At 36.6% G+C, this 19,734-nt stretch overlaps 1 protein-coding gene across 6 annotated transcripts in view; it reads left to right on the forward strand.

Annotated features, from left to right (window-relative positions):
• Window positions 1-463: 463 nt before the first annotated feature.
• Window positions 464-19,734, forward strand: part of LOC310724976 (zinc finger matrin-type protein 4) — a 77,558-nt gene continuing 58,287 nt past the window's right edge. The window contains exons 1-2 of one of the 6 annotated variants that reach the window (XM_083539496.1): window positions 466-859; window positions 17,115-17,219. In XM_083539496.1, the coding sequence (XP_083395622.1) occupies window positions 17,115-17,219 (105 nt within the window). In that variant the 5' untranslated portion in view covers window positions 466-859. Of the gene's footprint in view, window positions 860-17,114; window positions 17,220-19,734 lie in introns of all 6 variants that reach the window. The other 5 variants (XM_083539499.1, XR_014533227.1, XM_083539497.1 and 2 more) reach the window with 5 other exon arrangements.

The following is a 19,734-nucleotide window of genomic DNA, read 5'->3' on the forward strand; positions in this document are numbered from 1 at the left end:
TGATGTCTTCTATATTTCTGTAAAGCCACCTTGTCACAGTGTCCATTGTTAGACATGTGCAAATGCAACTTTATTGAACTCAGATGAATGGATAATAAATATGTTTCCTGTGGAATAGAAGGATTCAGACAAATGTCCTTCATGAGCTGTGCAAGTGAAGAGCTCCTGGTTTATGGGAGGTATGTTTACCTTCAAGAAATCATCTTTTGTTTGCTTTATTATATATGTTTTTAACCTGGGAAGATGCATTTGGTGAACCTTTAATTTGACAATTAAAAGTTTAAAGGGTTCATCAATGGATAAGAATGGATATCATTGTGGCTTTAATTCGGTAAAATGAAATCAAATGCATCCTTGATGTTTCCACTCCAGAGACAAAGCACAAGTACAGTTCTTTTTGTTACGTTTGTTTTGTGCAGTAGCTGATAAATAGCGAACGACGCCGTGCGTGTGGGTGTGTTGAGGTAGGCAGCGAATCCCCGCCGCGCTCACGCGCGTGGTGTCTCCCCCCTTACGCACGCGCACAGCGCTCGTTATCGAACGCGGCGCTGCTCCCCGATCGCGCTCGCCCGATGACATGGGCTGCGCGTCACCGCAGGCTGTTGCTCGCGCCAAGTGCACGGCGAGGATCTGATGAAGGTGAGGCGCAGGTCGCTCTTTTGCTCGTTTGCCGTGTGCGCGCGCGCTCTCGACGCCCGCTCTCGACTCGCGGCAGCCTGAGGCACGAGCGCGAGCAAAACCATGCCGTAGTGGTGCGGAGCGACTTAAAGTTTGCCGCGCGATCAGGCGGACGCGTAGAGCTGCGAATCTGAAACGCTTTGCACAGGAAACAACAGCGGAAAAGGAAGGAAGGAAGAAGGTGAGTGGAGTCGCGCGCACCTGTTTCTCTGCACACCGACTTCCCTCTTTCACAACTAAAAACTTACAAAGGGTCAAACCCCAGGCACATAACCTAGGGTTGTAGAAACCTTGCGACATGCATGATGTCATTGTGTAATTATAGAAATGTAGAAACATAACATTGATGCAAACATGTTCCTTTAACTCTAGACACTAAAATCCGAGATATCAATACCAAAATACAAAAAGAAAAAACCCATGCAACATTTTTTCCTGTGTTAATAACTTTTTGGCTAAAAATTGAATGATTCATTTGTTGCTGTAATTTTAAAAGCAAAATGAGACCTTGTCAGACTTACTGTAATAGTCTACATTGAGAACAGTCAGGAAAACAAGGATATTCCACTGTACTTTTCTCTTTCCCTGTGGTGCTATCCTTTATCTCCCTTGCCCTTGATATGCATTTTAAACTGGATTATAGTGTACCTTTTAAAAGGCACCTAACTGGATTATCAGTTTTATAGCACAGGTTTAAAGGTACACTACGAGCACTTTTAGGTCAAAACTGTATCGAAGGGAAACTAATGTTCTCAATGCAGTGACGAGAGGAGCTTAGTTTAGTACCAATATCTGGAAAATGTAGTTTTATTAAGTAGCAGTGTAAAAACTGGTTTATTTTTGAAAAGAAAATAAGTTTCATCCTCTATCTTTTTCGGAAGTAATGCACTAATGTGTTCATGTGCACACTATTCCAAGATCAACAATGAATAACAAAAAAAAAAAGATTTTAATTATATGTGTGTAAAGGTGAAATTTCCCATGTCCATCATAAAAGATTGCTGTTGTCAAGTGTTTCATTGAGACTGGAGTGATCAGTGTGATCATGTAATAATGGATCTCTGAGTGCGTGTTGTTGATTTTATCATTAACTACTGGGGCATTGATAGAATTGTAATGTGAGATTTTTTCTTAGTTTTTACATTCTAATATATTGTACGCAATGTATTATTATGTATTTTCCCCATTGCTTTATTTTGTACAAATTGAAATGATTATCGATTTATTTCATAATCATTACATGGCATGTTTTTTTTTGTTGAACCGTTTTAGAATTACAGATTTTTATGTACAGTTTGATAATCTGGTTTAGAGTGTATTATTTTGTAAACTAAGAGTCATGGATCTATTTGTGTCCTTCTTTTCCCCCTCTCAACGTGCATAGTGTAATATGAAGGAAAATAAATACAGTTAAACAAATACAGCAATACTGCTCTTTAAAGATAGAAAACATAACTGCTTAATAAAAGACAGCACTTGATGTGTAGGGCAACTAACAGCAGCAAAATAATTTGCTGATTGGTTAAAGGGTAAGTAGAGAGGTGGCTTTTCATCCATTAAAAAAGAACACGGTATAAATAATACATGCTTCACTACAAATACTGTAAAACAGATACTGCCATGTGCCTAGACAATTCAAATGAGTTTAGCTGATGCTACAGTGTTGACAGTCCCTCTCGTGTATCATGTGTCTCATGTGTCCTATGTGTCATATTTGTCGTCTATCCTGTGGTTACTGCTGCATTTTGTACACGTGGAATGATTACAGGGTTTGACCAGGACATAACAGATTATTCTCTACTGAGCAGGGATCACTTTGTAGTGCCTTCCATCCCTCAGCTGTGATTTATAGACTCGGCTGGATTTTGCTGGAAAGTTTGTAGTTGCTGCTGATTTGTTCTGCTGTGGCAGATGCCACACACTGCTTCCACTCCTGCACACAAGTACATGACCATAGATAATAACTCACCTTCTAACACACTTCTGACCCATATTTTTCATGATAAGAAACAGATACCTTGACTTGTCCTCTGCCAAACCTGTGAGGGCTTTTTTTTTAAATGAAAACCTAAATGTTATTTACTAATCAATCTAATTGGTCCTTTTTGAAAAAATGATAAAGGGAAGATAATTGAGGTTCATTCATAATTGAGCCTGCCTTCTCTGACCACAGTGTAATTTCATCGCTCTTATAAGATTCCATGGCAACAGGCAGCATAACCCAACTGAACCCTCTGTCATAAATAGCAAACTCTATCCTTCTGTGGAGCTCAGATCCTTTTCTAACCTTGTTAGACACTGGTATACGATATAGACACTGGAGTGATATGATCATTTGATGCCATATTGTTGTAAATGTTATTATTGGTCAGAAAATATAATGAGCATATGATGTAAAATTGCAGTTATGAATTTGGCCTGAGTGATTGACTGAATCACTTTTTTTTTCTATATATATAAATCATTGAATATTATTTGAAGTGTATTGCAATTTAGTATTGTCATTTGTAGTTTGAAATATGTTTGCATAAAACGAGAAGACATTTGTTATTCATTATTACAAGAAGCTTTAATTTGTCACTTATACATTTCTTCACATATCCGTTTTCAGAAAATTGGGGTCAGAGTCGGGGGTCAGCCATGATACAACATCTCTAGAGCAGAGAGGGTTAAGGGCCTTGCTTAAGGGCTCCACAGAAGCAACTTACCAGTGCTGTGATTTAAACCCCCCAACCTCTTTCGGGTATCTTAAGTAAAAAATATGCTAAATTCCCTGTAAGCCTTATACTTTTCTGAGGAAACAGATCAATATATGTTTGTATCTATATTAATTTACAGTAATGTTGTAGAAACGTTCTGCTTTATGCTATTTTTAGCACGCTTGCCTTAGTCGTTTTCAAGGCTAAAAAGAGTGGACCCATTTTTAGTCTTCTACAGTTGTTGTCGTCCATCTTTAATGATTGTGCATTCCGAAATGCTTTGCTGCTCCACATGGTTTCAAACAGCAGCTATTTGATATATATTTATGTTACTGGTTTCTAAGAAGGTTTCTGGTTAATGTTACTGGTTTCTAAGAACAGCTGATCTAACAATAAAAGCCATACCACAGTAAAATATGTTCTCTCCATTTTAATGTGTGATGTGAACATTACCTAAAGTATTCGATCCGTTTGACCTGCAGGATTGATTGTATTGCCCTATATTGCCTCATGATGGACTGATCAGATTGCTTAAGTAAGCATGGATACATTTGTTCCTATAAAAGTGAGTGTATGTACTCTATATGTTCATAAAGAAGCAATAAAATGGTTTGTGTTTTACATCATGTCAGATTCAGCAGATCTTTTAGTCTTGTAAGTCTAGAAGAGACGCCTGTCTAAGTGACTTAGACTTTATATTGATTATCCTGTGCTCTGTGTGTGTGTGTGTGTGTGTGTGTGTGTGTGTGTGTGTGTGTGTGTGTGTGTGTGTGTGTGTGTGTGTGCGTGTGTGTGTATATGTCAGGCTGAAAATCAGATGCAATGTGCAACCTCCTTTGGAGGAAGCCTCAATAATAAAACAGGAATTTTGTCTTTAACTCACTTCCCTCTTGTTCACCCTGTCAGAAGGATGCAGTGTTATCATTCCCACATCCGGCAATAAGCATCAAAAGCATTACAAGACATTTCAAGATTGATTTCATGTCAAGCGCTGCAGATTAGATATTTCCTGCACATTCTTCTTCGCTTTTTTGATTGTCAGACTTGTATACCGCTTTAAGATCTATTTCAGGTTTCCAAGAAATAAATGGAAACAAAAAGTTCTCAAAACAACAACGCTGAACCGAAGCCTTACACACGTTTGCTCAGTTTGTTGCAATAATACATTTATAATGCAAAATGTCTTTCTTTGCTAGCAGAGAAATCTGTTAGATACTTTTAACTTCACAGAACCAGGAATACCAGCACAAGTCTAGAGATGTCACAGGGTTTCAGTTTGCATTTTTCATGGTGTGATGCATCTGTCAGATGTGTTATGTGTGATTTCGGCAGCCATTTTCATGTCTCCCGAGGTGCAGGGATTGAACTAATCGTGAGGTCTTAACCTTTTCGTGTGCTTCACCACAATTGGATAGCATCAATTTCGAGAGCGCTTTGTCTGTTTCCTTTTTCCTTTTTGTTCTTATGCTTTGTTTTTGGAAACATGACTAACAGAGTCAGAGAAACAACCGTCTGATGTGGACAGATTATGCTACATAGAGATGCAACTTGTGACAGTCCTATGTCTGAGGCATCAAGGAATAAAACATGATTGGCAGTCTGAATGACCAAGCAATGTCATAAGAAGGTGTCTCAGAAATATATCTAGCAGAAATTTTAATTGCTTACTAATATGCATAACTGGATCCCAGTCTGGGATTTATTTATTTATTTATTTATTTATTTATTTATTTATTTATTTATTTATTTATTTATTTATTTATTTATTTATTTATTCATTCATTTACTTATTTATTATTGCTGAAAAAAAGGAAGGATCTACTAACAGCATAAATACTGGTAATAAGGAACACTTCTACACCTGCTTATTTATTCAGTCCCATTTAGTTTTATTTGTATAGTGCTTTAAACAAAGGACACTGTCCCAAAGCAGCTTTAAATAGATAAATTTTTTTTTAAATTTGAATTTATGTTATTTCCTAAACGTTTATTGCTTCTGTTTATCCCTTATAGGTTGTTATGGTATGTTATGAGAAAAAAACCTTGAGAGGACTTAAAAGGGAAACCATCCTCATTCTGGTGGCACCTAATGTCCATTCCTTATAGTTCCTTCATTGTTGAGGTGTGCTTTTCAGTGATGTGTTTAAATGGAGAACAGTTCATGAAAATTACAGTCCTTAGTCATTGTAATAGACTGTTTTATGCAGTTATCCTAACAGACAATCATTTGGCTGCAGTTTAATGCATACAATCATGTAGATACAGGTCAAGAGCTTCAATCATCTTCAGATCAAACATCAGGAGAGAGAAAAGTGTGTTTGGTGTCACTTTGATCGTGGCATGGTTGTTGGTGCCAGATGGGCTGGTTTGAGTATTTTTATAATCTGCTGACCTCCTGGTATTTTTACACACAGCCATCTGTAGAGTTTACACATAGTGCATACATTCATTATTGGATCTGGAGCCTATTATAAGAGCACAGAGTGGAAATACGCATCATACACATAAACCTTTTGCTTGTAGAAGTGATTTACCCTTCGGCTTGCATTTGAGAGGTGGGAGGAAATTGAGCCACATGGAAATAAGAACATGGAAAACTCCATACAGGCAGTAACCTGAGCTCAGGAGTGAATCAGCCTCTAAACAACCATGATCTAATAATTTTTGCACATGAGAGCTTGGGCGTCAAAATCGGTGCAGAATATTAGTGATCAGAAGTAATTTGTTTGGGACAGATTCCATTCAGCTGGCCTGTGAGAAAGAATTTTGCTGCTTAGGTTTAGCTTGAAGCAGAACCTGTGAAGACTGAGCTGATGCAAAAGTTGAATTTACATTGCATGTCTGCTCAGCCATGGGGAAATAAAGAATCAGATTTCTACTGTTAATGGACACTAATGTGCAAAGAACATTTCTCAGACCAAACACTCTCTGCTCAGGTTTGTGCGTATATGCATGAATATCCGATGTGTGTAGTTGCATCTGTAAAAGTATATTCTCTCTTTTTACAAGACAGATCCCCCTCAATTACGCTATTCAACTTGTATCTTTGATTTCACTGGTGTTAACAGAGGGGTTGAATATAGTTTTCATTACTGTTTATTCATTTACATGCTGTAGCCTTATACATATACATGCACATGTTTATTTAATGTGTTTGGATGCCTCCAGACCTATATTATAGAACCACTTCAGTTAACCAATTACAGATACTAAAACGTTTCACATCACTGAAAAAGCATTTGATAATTGCTGTTTTAATGGACATTTTGGACAGGTTTGCTTTTTTCATTGTGCTCAACTGTGTGTAAATGTAATTTAGAGACACAGAGATGGAGAGAGATCAGTGTTTTTTTTTTTGCAAGTGTTGATTGGAAATGTGTGGAAAACCTTTAATTCCAACTTGTGGCTTATAAAAAAACTCATATTCATATAACCAAGAACCAGAGATCAGATTTAATCTCAAACTTTTAATTCTTTGGTGAATGCTCCTCTAGCAGAAGTCACATTTATTTCTATTGCTCATTTAAAATACAGAACGTGTCAAACAGTGTGCTGCACAGTAAATATTAAATCAATATTTTCAAGATTAAGACACAATAAAAGGCATCACAATAAAAAAAAATCAAAGTTAATAATACAAATTAGATTTCAAAATATCTGCCATGGGGGGTGACTTTATAAACAATAGTTAAATATGCCTTTAAGCAGCAGCCCACTCAACTTATGTGTGTGGAAACTTTAAAAGCTAACAAAAATTCGCCCTGTGCACATTGTGAGCTCCATGAATATATGGTTGACATTTGTTGGGGTAAAAGATCCTGAGTGGCCTGCTATAGATGGCTGACGTCAACCTTACTGAACACCTTTGGGATGAAATTGGAACGCTGACTGCACCCCAGGTCTCCTCACCCTACATCAACACTTGACTTTACTAATACTCTTGTGGCTAAATAAACACAAATCTCTACAACCACACTTCACAATCTGATGTACCATCTTTTCAGAAAAGTGTCAAGTCAAGTAGGCTTTATTGTCATTTCAACCATATACAGTGCAGTACACAGGGAAACTAAGTTTCCCCAGGACCAAGGTGCTACATCAAGCAACATAAATTAACAAAAAGGAACACAATACGACACAGAATTCTAAACTAACAACACCAAGTGCACATGTGACAAAATGCGACAAGGAAAAAACAATAACGGTTTTGCCAACCAGTACAGTATGGAAGGTTGTGCAAATGGATTGTCGTGTGACGGGCTACAACATAAAAATAGCACCATTCTGAATCCGGATTGGCCGCTGCGGACTACTGTCGCGCCGCCATCTTGAATCACCAAGTAAAGGTTATTATAAAGATTAAATGGTGACTAAATGTGGAATTGGATGTCCAAAATGTACATACAAATCTTATAATCTGGTGTCCACAATTATTATTTATATTTAAAAATATTTTTGTCTATATAATGTACAGTGCACCCAAAAAAATATTCCCAGCGCTTCCCTTATTCCACATTTTGTTATATTACAGCCTCATTCCAAAATGGATTAAATTAATTATTTTCTTAAAATTCTGTCCTTGAGTTGCCCAACCAAAGCACAGACTTAAACCCAGAATGAACATCTCTGGAGAGATCCAAAAATGGCTGTGAACTGATGCTCCCATCCAACCTGATGGAGCTTGAGCGGTTCCGCAAAGGAGAGTGTGAGAAACTGCCTAAAAATGGTTGTGCCAAGTTTGTAGCATCAAACTTAAAAAGACTTAGGCTGTAATTGGTGCCAAAGGTGCTTTAAAAAAGTATTGAGCAAAGGCTGTGAATACTTGTGTACATGTGATTTTTTTTTTTATGCACAGTTCTAATATGGAGCAGAGATTTACTCCCTCTAACATAAATGATGTCCCAGCACTCCAAGAGCAGTTATTATTGGCAGTTCTGTTGAAAGTGTGCTAAATATCAAATCATTCCAAGTTTACATTTAATGTAACTGAGATCAATGAAAAAAAAATGTTCTCAGTAATGTGACTATGCTAGTTGTGTGAGTTAGGAGCTATGCAGTGGTACACTAGTCCTCTTTTTGTGTCACTTTGTGGCCGAAGGGACCAGTAGCCTGAGTGCTCCTCATGAATCTGATTGCAATCGTGTTGACATGTTGCTGGCTTTTGGTACCTTGTCATCCTCCTAGTATGTTTACTCAAAGCGAATGCCAGACTCACCGTGGGCTTTGCAAGGCATGCTGGGACCATATGATGAATTTGAAAGTGCAAGGACAGAGCAGCGCTTCTTAAGGTTAAGGATACAAACACGACTGTAAATTTCAAAATCAGATACAGTAAATAGATTCATTTATCTGCAAAATAATAATCATACTTTTAAACATTCACCTTGAAAGTATTACAAAGTTGAAGCTCTTATTTGTTTTTTACAGGGTGAGTAAAGACATCTGGTAAATGTAAGCCTTTTTATTAATTTTTTTATTAGATGAAACGGGCAGTTTAGTCCAAATTTATTTTAAATAGAAAGAACATTCTCAGAGGCTCTTAACTTATGGTCCATTAGCCACTGATATGATGACCATCTCTCTCTTGCACATCTGGGTCCTCATTTTAGATGAGCTTCTAAGACTTAAGGATGGAGTTTATATACAGAATGTGTTAGACTGGGTGGCTTTTCTCATCAGAATCGCATACATACTGTAGACTTTAAACAAAAGAAAGTAGGCAAATAAATGCCGATGTTTGGACAATTACAGGAAAATGTGATGCGCTATAATTAGAACCACTGGAGATCAGGATTTATTTAAAAAAGCACTGTTTGTGAGATTATGTTAAGTTGTTTATACGTATGAGTTATTCTTTTGATAATAAAAGAGAATTAATCTTGCACTTGTTATGTGACATATTTCTTTGTTTATGACACCATGGGTAAGTGACATTTTGTCTATTCCTAAGCAACAAAGTGAGTAATCTAAGAGATTCAAAACCAACACAGTGACATTTCAGGGACAAGAATCAAGACAAAAATCTATGCAATTAGGATATAAATCCTAATTCTACAGACATTTTTTGACAGTGCTTTTAACGCAATCATTTAAACTGATATATATATTTTTTCCATTAGGAAAAGAATGCTGAGGTCTCCTAACAGTATCAGCTGACAAGCATTTTCAACTTTATTTAACAGAACCTAAGAGAATGATGAGTAGCTCAAAACTTTCTGAACTGACCTTAGGTTCGTCACTAATTACCAAACAAGCGGTGAGTTTTATCTGCAGTACTTTCAATTTTAAATTAGTTTTCTGTTGGCAAACTTTTCTTTGGCTGATTATTACGAAGTACATTAAAATGTAATTACTTCAATAACTTTAGTCATTGTTATAAGTTTTCAAATATCTGAAGTTCGTAACCTATTTAACTGCATCAGTACCATAGCTGAATGAAGTAAAAAAAAAACAGATCAAAGGAGATAAAATGCCAGCTTGTAGCTCCGCAATCAATATAAAATGCATGAGGGTGACATCAATGCATTTAGGTCTATAGCACGCATCATTTATATAATAGTTGACCTCAAGTCATCCTCACAAAATGTCCATGACCTGCAAGAGTTACAGACATGACTCATGCTACACACTACAAATGTGTTATGATATGGACTAGAAGCACTTGCACCACAGAATTGCAAATACCGTGTTAGGAGAAAAGCTGTCTAAAACTGCTCTTTTTCCTCAGTGTGGTGATAGAAAAAGAGCGATGAAGGCAGTATGGATGCTCAGTTCACTTTCTTGCAGATGTATTTTTAATTCCCCTTTCACAGAAGCAGCCCCAGCCTAAAAGAGCACTCATCAACTTTTTTTGGGCCATGGCGCATTGAAGAAGCACGATGCTTGAAGCTGGTGCCAGCAGCATCTGACTCTCCGACTTGCCAAAACAAATTCCGTTTGCATATGTTTTTTCTCTACTTGCACCCAGTCAGACTCTTAGAGTATATTAAGACACGTTTAGCTTTCAGAAATACTGCACCGGGTATTCCGAGCACCAGACCATATAATTGTTGATTATTAGATTACATGATACAGTTATCACAGAATGCATATCACAATGGATATTTAGTTCTCTTAAGCAAGCACTTATAGCCTGAGCTGCAGCTCACCTTTCACACACCCCATTGCACTGCACATTAGAATCTCTTTGTGTGTCTGAACAATGTGTTATGTTTAGTGTCGATTCTGATTCTGTTGCACTCGCTTTACAGCGATGCAATCTCGACAGATTGCGATCATTGATCGAAAAATCCAGTGAAAGTTTTATTGCAGCAGGTGCTTCCCAAGATTTGACAAGATAAGTTGCCATGGAGGTCACACAGAGAAAAAGAAGCTCATTCTTGTGTAGAGCTGACTGTAAACTGCCACAGTAAACCAGAGGGTTGACCTCACCCCTTTAGACTTTGTATTGTAGAAAGGGTGCGAAGAGCTATGATTTGAACACAATTCATTTTATTCCCAACTCTATCTCTGCTAGTGAGACCTTATGCTTTGAATATGTCTGTGAAGATTCTCGGCTATCCATGTGCAGTTATCTGGTTATCTTGACTGAGAAACTTTTGCTGTGAAGAAAAATTTCTCCTAAAACCCTAAACTGTAATAATAACTCCAAGTGTCTCTTTCTCAGTTTTTTCTCTCACACCACTCCCAGTATCTAACACCGAGCTGTGATCATGTACAATATACCTTGACAAAGCAATTCTTTATTCTCCAGTCTGACAGGGTGTAAGGGCACTCCAGAATGAGGCAGAAAAAGTCAGCATGGAGACAGTGGAGACAGGATTGGATGGATGTGCTCTTAGTGTTGCCTGTTCGCTGCACAAGAAAAACAACTCTGGCTGGATCTGCGCATCAGTAAGCATAGCAGAACAGTGAGCTGGCGTAGACAAGGGCTCTACAGTCACACCCAGCAGACAGGAGCTGATGGAGACAGATGGCAGAGGGAGGAATGATGTCACATCACAGATGAAGATAAGGCTGCCACATAAGTAACCTGTGCTCTGATTACAGTGCTGCAAAACGGTCACGTTCTGCACAGTCAGGCTCAGGTGTAGTGTCTTGAACTGCTAAGAACATCAAGGTCAAAACGTCAAAAGTAGATGTGTGTGCCTGTTGTTTGTATTTTTTTTCATGCCATTCCCTTTTATAGCATGAAAAATGTTATAGACTCTCCTGCTATTGCTGTCTTTGAAACAGCTTTCCGAATTATACTGAGCAGAGAACACCTGCTGGATTCTTGCTGAATACATTGCTGTCACTGGGAAATGACTAATTGTTTCATCGGTGTAGTTTGTTCACGGTGTAGTTGTTGTTGAAGCAGACTATCAGAACCATAATGAGTGAGCCACAGATTGTTATCACACTAGCAAAACCAGAGAGCGTTAAATATACACACAGAGATGTGATTAGAGACCCCAGGTGATTCAGTTGTGTGTGATAAAGCAGGGTTTGAAATACAAAAATAAAATAAAAAACTCTCCCAAAATCCGCTTCAGTCACTACGTAGTTATTATTACTCCTGGGTAATGATACAGCAAGCATACAGGCTGATTATAATTCACTAAATTCATTCCAGTTAGAAAACAAATTATCCATTTTCTTTAAATTGGTTCTCACTTTCAGTTTACCTTTTGCTTTTGTGACCCACCCACTCTCTTTGTAACCTCCAGCCTGTTGGCTCCAGCCTGTAACCTTGTACACTATATTGTTTCATGCCAAACGTTGGAATGTGATGCCAGTTGATATAATCTCTAAAATAGCATATAATGCCTTTGTACACAAAACCAGTTCAAACAACATTTCCTGCCATGATGATGATGTGAAGTATTATTACAGGATGTCATGATGATAAACAGCACCTCTGGAACATATTATTATAGATGTTTATATATATATATATATATATATATATATATATATATATATATATATATATATATATATATATATATATACAGTACAGACCAAAAGTTTGGACACACCTGCTCATTCAAAGAGTTTTCTTTATTTTCATGACTATGAAAATTGTAGATTCACACTGAAGGCATCAAAACTATGAATTAACACATGTGGAATTATATACATAACAAAAAAGTGAACTGAAAATATGTCATATTGTAGGTTCTTCAAAGTAGTTAGCAAGAGAATGCCAAGAGTGTGCAAAGCGGTAATCTAAGCAAAAGGTGGCTACTTTGAAGAACCCACAATATGACATATTTTCAGTTGTTTCACACTTTTTTGTTATGTATATAATTCCACATGTGTTAATTCATAGTTTTGATGCCTTCAGTGTGACTTTACAATTTTCATAGTCATGAAAATAAAGAAAACTCTTTGAATGAGAAGGTGTGTCCAAACTTTTGGTCTGTACTATCTATATCTATATCTATATCTATATCTATATCTATATCTATATCTATATCTATATCTATATATATTTCTATCTCTCTCTCTCTCTCTCTCTCTCTCTCTCTCTCTCTCTCTCTCTCTCTCTCTCTCTCTCTCTCTCTCTCTATATATATATATATATATATATATATATATATATATATATATATATATATATATATATATAATACACACTATATACTTTTCATTTTGTTCTTTACTTCTACTTGAAATGAAGGGAGATCAGCATATTAGATTACATTGAGATTATTGCTTTTCATAACACAAAATTAAGAAATTGTCTTTAAGCATCTTTGAGGTATCACCTTTCAACATAAACTCAAAACATGTCAATCACTGTAATATCTGCAATGTTTGGGGATATCTACAAATTAGTTAAAACACATTTATAAACATATAGATATGACAAAGAAAGCATGTAGCCAGCTGCTGAGCGGTTAGTGGTGTATAACAGAAAGAAGCCTGCATAAAGAAAAGATTATTACATCGCAGGGGTCACTTTAAGGTCCATCTTATCAGTCAGCAGTGATAGAGCACCTTCACCAAACCTTGAACTGTTGAGCGTGAAAGAGAGAGAGAGAGAAAAGATTGCCAAAGGTTACATTGTTATTGCATTCACCATTTAGATACCCTGCTCAATATATACTCCTTTAACTCAGCCTAAGGATGCTGGAATATTTTCACAGTCTATTTAGGAGGACGAAGCATTTGATTCTTTGGTGTATTTACATCTGAGTGACCTCACTGAACTCTTAACAGTAGATTGATGTTTCATGTATCCAGGGACATACTTTAAAAGCATCTGTGCTGAACATACTCAATATTATTGTCAAAGCAAAGCTTGTAATATACAGTACATAATGTACAATAACTATAAACACACTGTTGGATGCATGAAATCTTAAAAGTCTTTAAAATGAAGATGCCCTGAGAGTTCAAAATCCTTTGATTCACAAGGTTTTCTATTTATTTTTCAAAGCATGCTCAATCACTTTTTTTACATTTTCTCATCAAATGCTCAATGCCAGATGGAGTTTGATTAGATTTGTTTAGAAAATATGCACAGGAAACTGGTGCCTTATAAAGATTCATTTTAGTTATTAATGTCTAGTTTTCTACAATATTCCATTGCTTTGCATCGATGCACTCTGGAACATATTTTATGGTTCAAGGTTATATAAAGCTTTCATTTGAATCAGGGATTTGTTTTATTTTTATTATTTACAAGATACATACATTATCTAAATACCAGATTTAATCACGTTATTACAGACCTGGGCAAACTACGGCCCGCGGGCCACATCCGGCCCTTTGTACGTCCCTGTCCGGCCCGCGTGAGGCCAATCATAAATTACAGGGATGCACCGAAAATTTGGCCACCGGAAAATTTTCGGCCGAAATACCTAAATCACCGAAACAACACGGCAAAAACACAATTGTAATGACGCAATAAAAAAGCGCAGCAGCACACGGTTATCTGGATAAGAGCAACATGTCTGCGGTGTGCGGATAGTGATTTGCAAAAAATGCAATGCTGAAATTTCAAAAGGGGGTGTATCTGCAAATAGTTTCTCCAAGTCGGGTTTAATTTATCACCTGAAATCCAAACATCCCGATTGCCATTCTAAATATGAGAAGAACGCGGCTCAGAAAAGTAAAGTCAATCTGAGCATGTCTGTAGTGGACGTTTTTGAAAAGGCAGGACAGTTTTCCAGTGATGGTGCCAAGGCAAAAGGCATAACACAAAAAATAATGCAATTCATTGCCTTAGATCAGTGGTCGCCAGTGGCTCGACAGGTTGATCTTTGAAACATTCCCCGTGGATCCTGAAAATAATAATTATTATAATATAATATTTATGACACGGCTCTTAACAGCACTTGAATGGGCTTCCAAACGTTTGGCAGTCAATTATTTTTGTTTAACAGACCCGTTGCTAATAATAATTGACTGCTGCCTGTCTGTCAATACTATGAATGGTAACAAATAAATAACAATATATAATAATAAATAAAAAACTTTTGTAATTTATTTATTCTTTGAATTGCAATGCATTGATTTTAGTGAGGTTAGTACACACTCATAGCCATAAATGCAATGGTTCTAATAATTGACAATCTTTTCTTTCGGTTTTGGCCTTGGTTTGCTCATTTTTGGTTTCGGCCAAGAATTTTCATTTCGGTGGATCCCTAAAATATTATCATTGGTGTGGCCCTCTGACACATTTCGGGTTTCTAATGTGGCCCCTTGCAAAAATTAATTGCCCACCCCTGCGTTATTAGAAGCACCTGTGATAAACATACTGTAATACTACTAATAATAGTGGTCTCTTTTAATGACTGTAGAGCTTAAACAAAGACAAAACTCTGTTGTATTATGTTAAGCACATTACTGTCAGTAATAAACAATAAAACTAAAGTTTGTTTCTGAGGTTTCAGTTTGTAGTTTGGCATATGCAGATATGTGAAGTCTTTTTTGTGTTCGGTACATAAAAAAATAGGATCAGTTTTGAGAAAGAACTTCAAAAGAAATATTATTGTTCAGTTTTCATGAATTGTTGTGACAGAAAGATGGTAATTAAAAAGATATATATATTTATAAAATATATAAAGGATAATATGTGACTAGGTGTGATTGTTATACACAAAACAGGAGACAAATGCAATAAACTGAACAGTGCGCACACAGCCTTGGGTTATTCCATTTACATCATTGGCATGTACCAGCACTGACAAGCTGTCATTCTTTTTTGCTGTGCAAAATTGATTGAATATATATAAATATTTGATATTTGTTGGTTGTTTTATATTTAGATGAAGAATCTGTGCATCTTAAATTATACAGAGAGAGAGAGAAAGAGAGAGAGAGAGAGAGAGAGAGAGAGAGAGAGAGAGAGAGAGAGAGAGAGTTACTTGTCTGTGCTTGGGCTCCTCTACTAATAAAGCTGTTGATTTTACTTCATTGTGCAATGTTTTCTTATATTTTTTATTTCAACCTAATGTTCTGTAGTTCATCAAATTCTTCTTGTGCCTTGGCCCATTTAACAAAATTGCCATATTCATTATATACGTTACAGGACACTCCCATTTAGCTAAGTAAGGTAATATGGAAATGTTTAGAGTAGCTCCTTCAGTCTGTATGCAACAGAATACTGAATATTACTATGGTTACACATATGTTTATAAGGTAGCACATTAATACAGAACGGTGGTTAAACTGACTGGAACTGTCTATTATAAAGATCAAATGGTGACTAAATGTGGAATTGGATGTCCATAATTCAACTGTTTGAACTCACACTTTGTAGCCAATCAGAATCGAGTATTCCTACCATGGTCCAAACATATGTATTACACAGCATTCTAATTAACATTAACAAGTGCAACAGAGAGTGCTAATGATCATTTCGATATGGCGAGAAGAGGAGCAGAAAGTGCATTAACAGTACTCCACAGAGCAGGCATCTGAGCCATCACTTCCAAAAGGCTGACAGGGCTGTTCACTAATAGTTTCACACAGGATCAATTAGATAACGATGCTATCGCTGTCTCGTCCTTTAGCCTGCTGTTGAGCTAATTAGTAGGTCCTGCATGTTCTCATCTGTCATGTTGAGGATGTTCAGCAACAGAGGGCTAATTGTACACTTGGTGTGTAAAACGGGAGTCAAACTGAACCCTGTCAATTGCAGCTCTATAGAAGTCTGGCTGTCAGTTAAGTGCATGTTACGGTTTTGCCACTTTCTGCTGAAGGTAGTTGCTAAATATGGTACATATCTTTAGTGAATGTGTCTAATTCTAGCATTTAAGCAAAACATTTAAGACATCAAAAAAGCATGATTTCTTTACCTTCAGGCAAAACCCATTTGCTGTCACTGCATGTGGTACATGTGGTTCATTATCTTCAGATTTTAAACTGTAAAATATTCCATGAGATCACAAGCCTAAAATGTAAATTTAATGATAATAAGAAAACAGCAGTACCAAATAAGAAAAAAATTAATGATTATAAGGAAGTAGCACCAAAACCCAGATATTACTGCTGTACAGAAAATAGAAAAATATGTTGACCACTACCTTTTTGTCCTTTGTCCTAGTGTATCAGATGACATGTTCTATAGATGTCAATTTATTTTTGCAAACACCAGTATTAGCCTAGCAAATCTAGCAAACACCTGTGGCGTGATCATCAAATGTGGGTAGAGTTCTTGATAAAGCGTGTGTATTAACCTGACAAGCTAAAGTGCAGTGTCCTCTATCAGCTCTAACCATGTGCATTGCTGCTTGTTCTCAGATGAAATCTGCAGGAGTTGTTGATGGAGGACTCTTCACAGAGAGCTACTGTAACATCTGCAATGCTCAGCTCATTTCTGAGTCACAGCGTGTTGCTCACTATGAGGTGAGACTTCATATAACATACACATACGCACACTACACACACTCAGTGATGTTTTTCACACTTTGCTTTTTCTTCTGTCAGCTGTTTAACACACTCCCTCAGACAATAATACACACGCACATGCTTGCGCACAGACGTACAGACAGACAGACACCCACACACACATAAACACACTTGCTATTACACTTTAGCTTTCCTTGCTTTCTTATATTTTCTGTGAACATATAACTAAGAGTCATCAAAAATCTTATTGCTTACTGATAACTGGGTTTTACATATTTTATACAGAATAATAGTACCATTATTTGTCTGAAAGACAGGAGGTGGGAGGTAAATATGTTGAGATTTTCATTGGGTGATGAGGATGGACACGATTGTAAACTAGTTTATTAGAGGAGCCACGCATGTACAGTAGGGCAATTTGGAGACAAGGTGAGGGAGGCCCGATTGTGATGGTTTGAACATGTGCAGAGGAGGGACATGGGGTATATTGGTAGGAGAATGCTGAGGATGGAGCTGCCAGGAAGGAGGAAAAAAGAAAGGCAAAGGAGGAGGTTTATGGATGTGGTAAGGGATGACATGCAGGTAGTTAGTGTAAAAGAGGCAGATGTAGAGGACTGGGGGGTATGGAGATGAATGATCCACTGTGGTGACCCCTAATGGGAGAAGCCAACACTGATCTGATATTTACTATCCTTAGCAGAATAAATAAATGCAGAACGTGAAAAAATCTCATCCAAATTTGCAATAATTCAAACATATATGCATGAAAGTGTGCAGTTTAACATAAATATCATAAGCTGAGAAAGTACAGTAATGCCCCGTTTATCACGGTGGTAACGCTCCAAAACCGCCCGCGATAAACGGTAAACGGACGCCACCCCAAAAATGATATTGTATGTATACAGTACTGTACTGTATTATCATTTTACTTTATTTTATAATTAATAATTATATTTTTATTAATAAATTGTATTATTCCAACATAAAACTCCATAAAAACAATTCCCTATAAGTTTTTTGGTCTATCGTGCTATCCGCGAGAGACCGGGAAAATCACCGTAACGAATTAGTTATGTGGCAAATGCAATTCCGCAATAAACCGGGGGTGCGAGACTCGAACCGCGTTAGAGAGGGAGATTACTGTATCTCATTTTATTGTAATGTTACGTTACATAACATAATGCATTATAACATTTTTTGTAATACAGTGCAGGTAATGTAACATAATGAGTTGCCATAACAGCAGAGGTAGCTAGCTATTTAGTAATATTATATTCCAATACAGTCTACTGTCTACTCAGTGTATTATTTATTTGTTTATTTATTTCAATAAAAAAAACAAGCTGTTTTGTGCAAATCGTGTTGATTGCTTTGTAATTTTGGATCATAATTAAAGTAAAAATCATTAACATTTTGAGCAAAGTGGATGTGAAAAAATCTGATTAGAAAACAAATCACTCATTGCCCCCTTTTCAGGAACACCTCTGCATGTGCACCTGTAAAGCTCTTTCAATAAACATCAAGGTGTAATGTTTTGTGTACATATATGTTTAATTGTTAGAAAGTTGCAACTTCTGATTAGATAAGTGTGTAGGATGTACTAATGAAGGAGATGTTGAGTGTATATCGGATTGATTACTGGCCAACATTTAAGGTTATAGAACTTTTGTCAGGATTTGAAGAGAAAGAACAATAGTATAGATAGCACTGTACATTTTGTATAATGTAATATCAAATCTGATTATTTCCCCTGTATGTACACTGCAAGTATACTTTTCACTGGGTTGTATGTTTTTCCCACTTGATTGCAAAAAGAGTCACTTCATAGTATACTAGTCTTTCACCTGGTGGTCTTAATCATAATCTGAGTATTGATGGTGCCATTCCAGATTTCTGGTGCAAGCTGCCCATTTCATATGCATTAATGTACAATGCAGGCTTTTGAAAATGAGTTATTGAGAGTAAGTGAGATAACAGTTTGATTCAAATATTTTGATTCGTCTGGCCACAGAACAGTTTGCCTCAGTCCATTTTAAATGAGCTTTGGCCCATAAAAGATTCCGGTGTTTTTGGACCATGTTCACATGTGGCTTCTTCTTTACATGATTTATTCAGTTTTAACCTGCATTTGTGGATGGCACAGCAAACTGTTCATAGATTTCCATTACAAAATCATTCCTGTTTTAATACCATGCTGCTTGAGGGCCTACATATCATGGGTATCCAATTTTGACCAATTAATTGTACAGTAGACAATTAAAAAAAGATTTATTCAGATTCTTGGATTTTTGTAATGTATTTGTACTGCATTATATACTGTAAATAATATGATATTTAAAGCTTTTGCAATCTGACGTTGAGGAACATAATTCTGAAATTCTTGCACAATTTGGAGACAGTTTTTCATAGAATAGTGAACCTGCCTAGAGACTTTGCCTCTCTGAGGTAATTTCTTTATACCCAGTCATGTTACTGATATTTGGTAATGGACCTAATTAGTTGCAAATTATTA

Source organism: Silurus aristotelis (assembly GCF_946808225.1).
Source record: "Silurus aristotelis genome assembly, chromosome: 4".
Taxonomy (NCBI): domain Eukaryota; kingdom Metazoa; phylum Chordata; class Actinopteri; order Siluriformes; family Siluridae; genus Silurus; species Silurus aristotelis.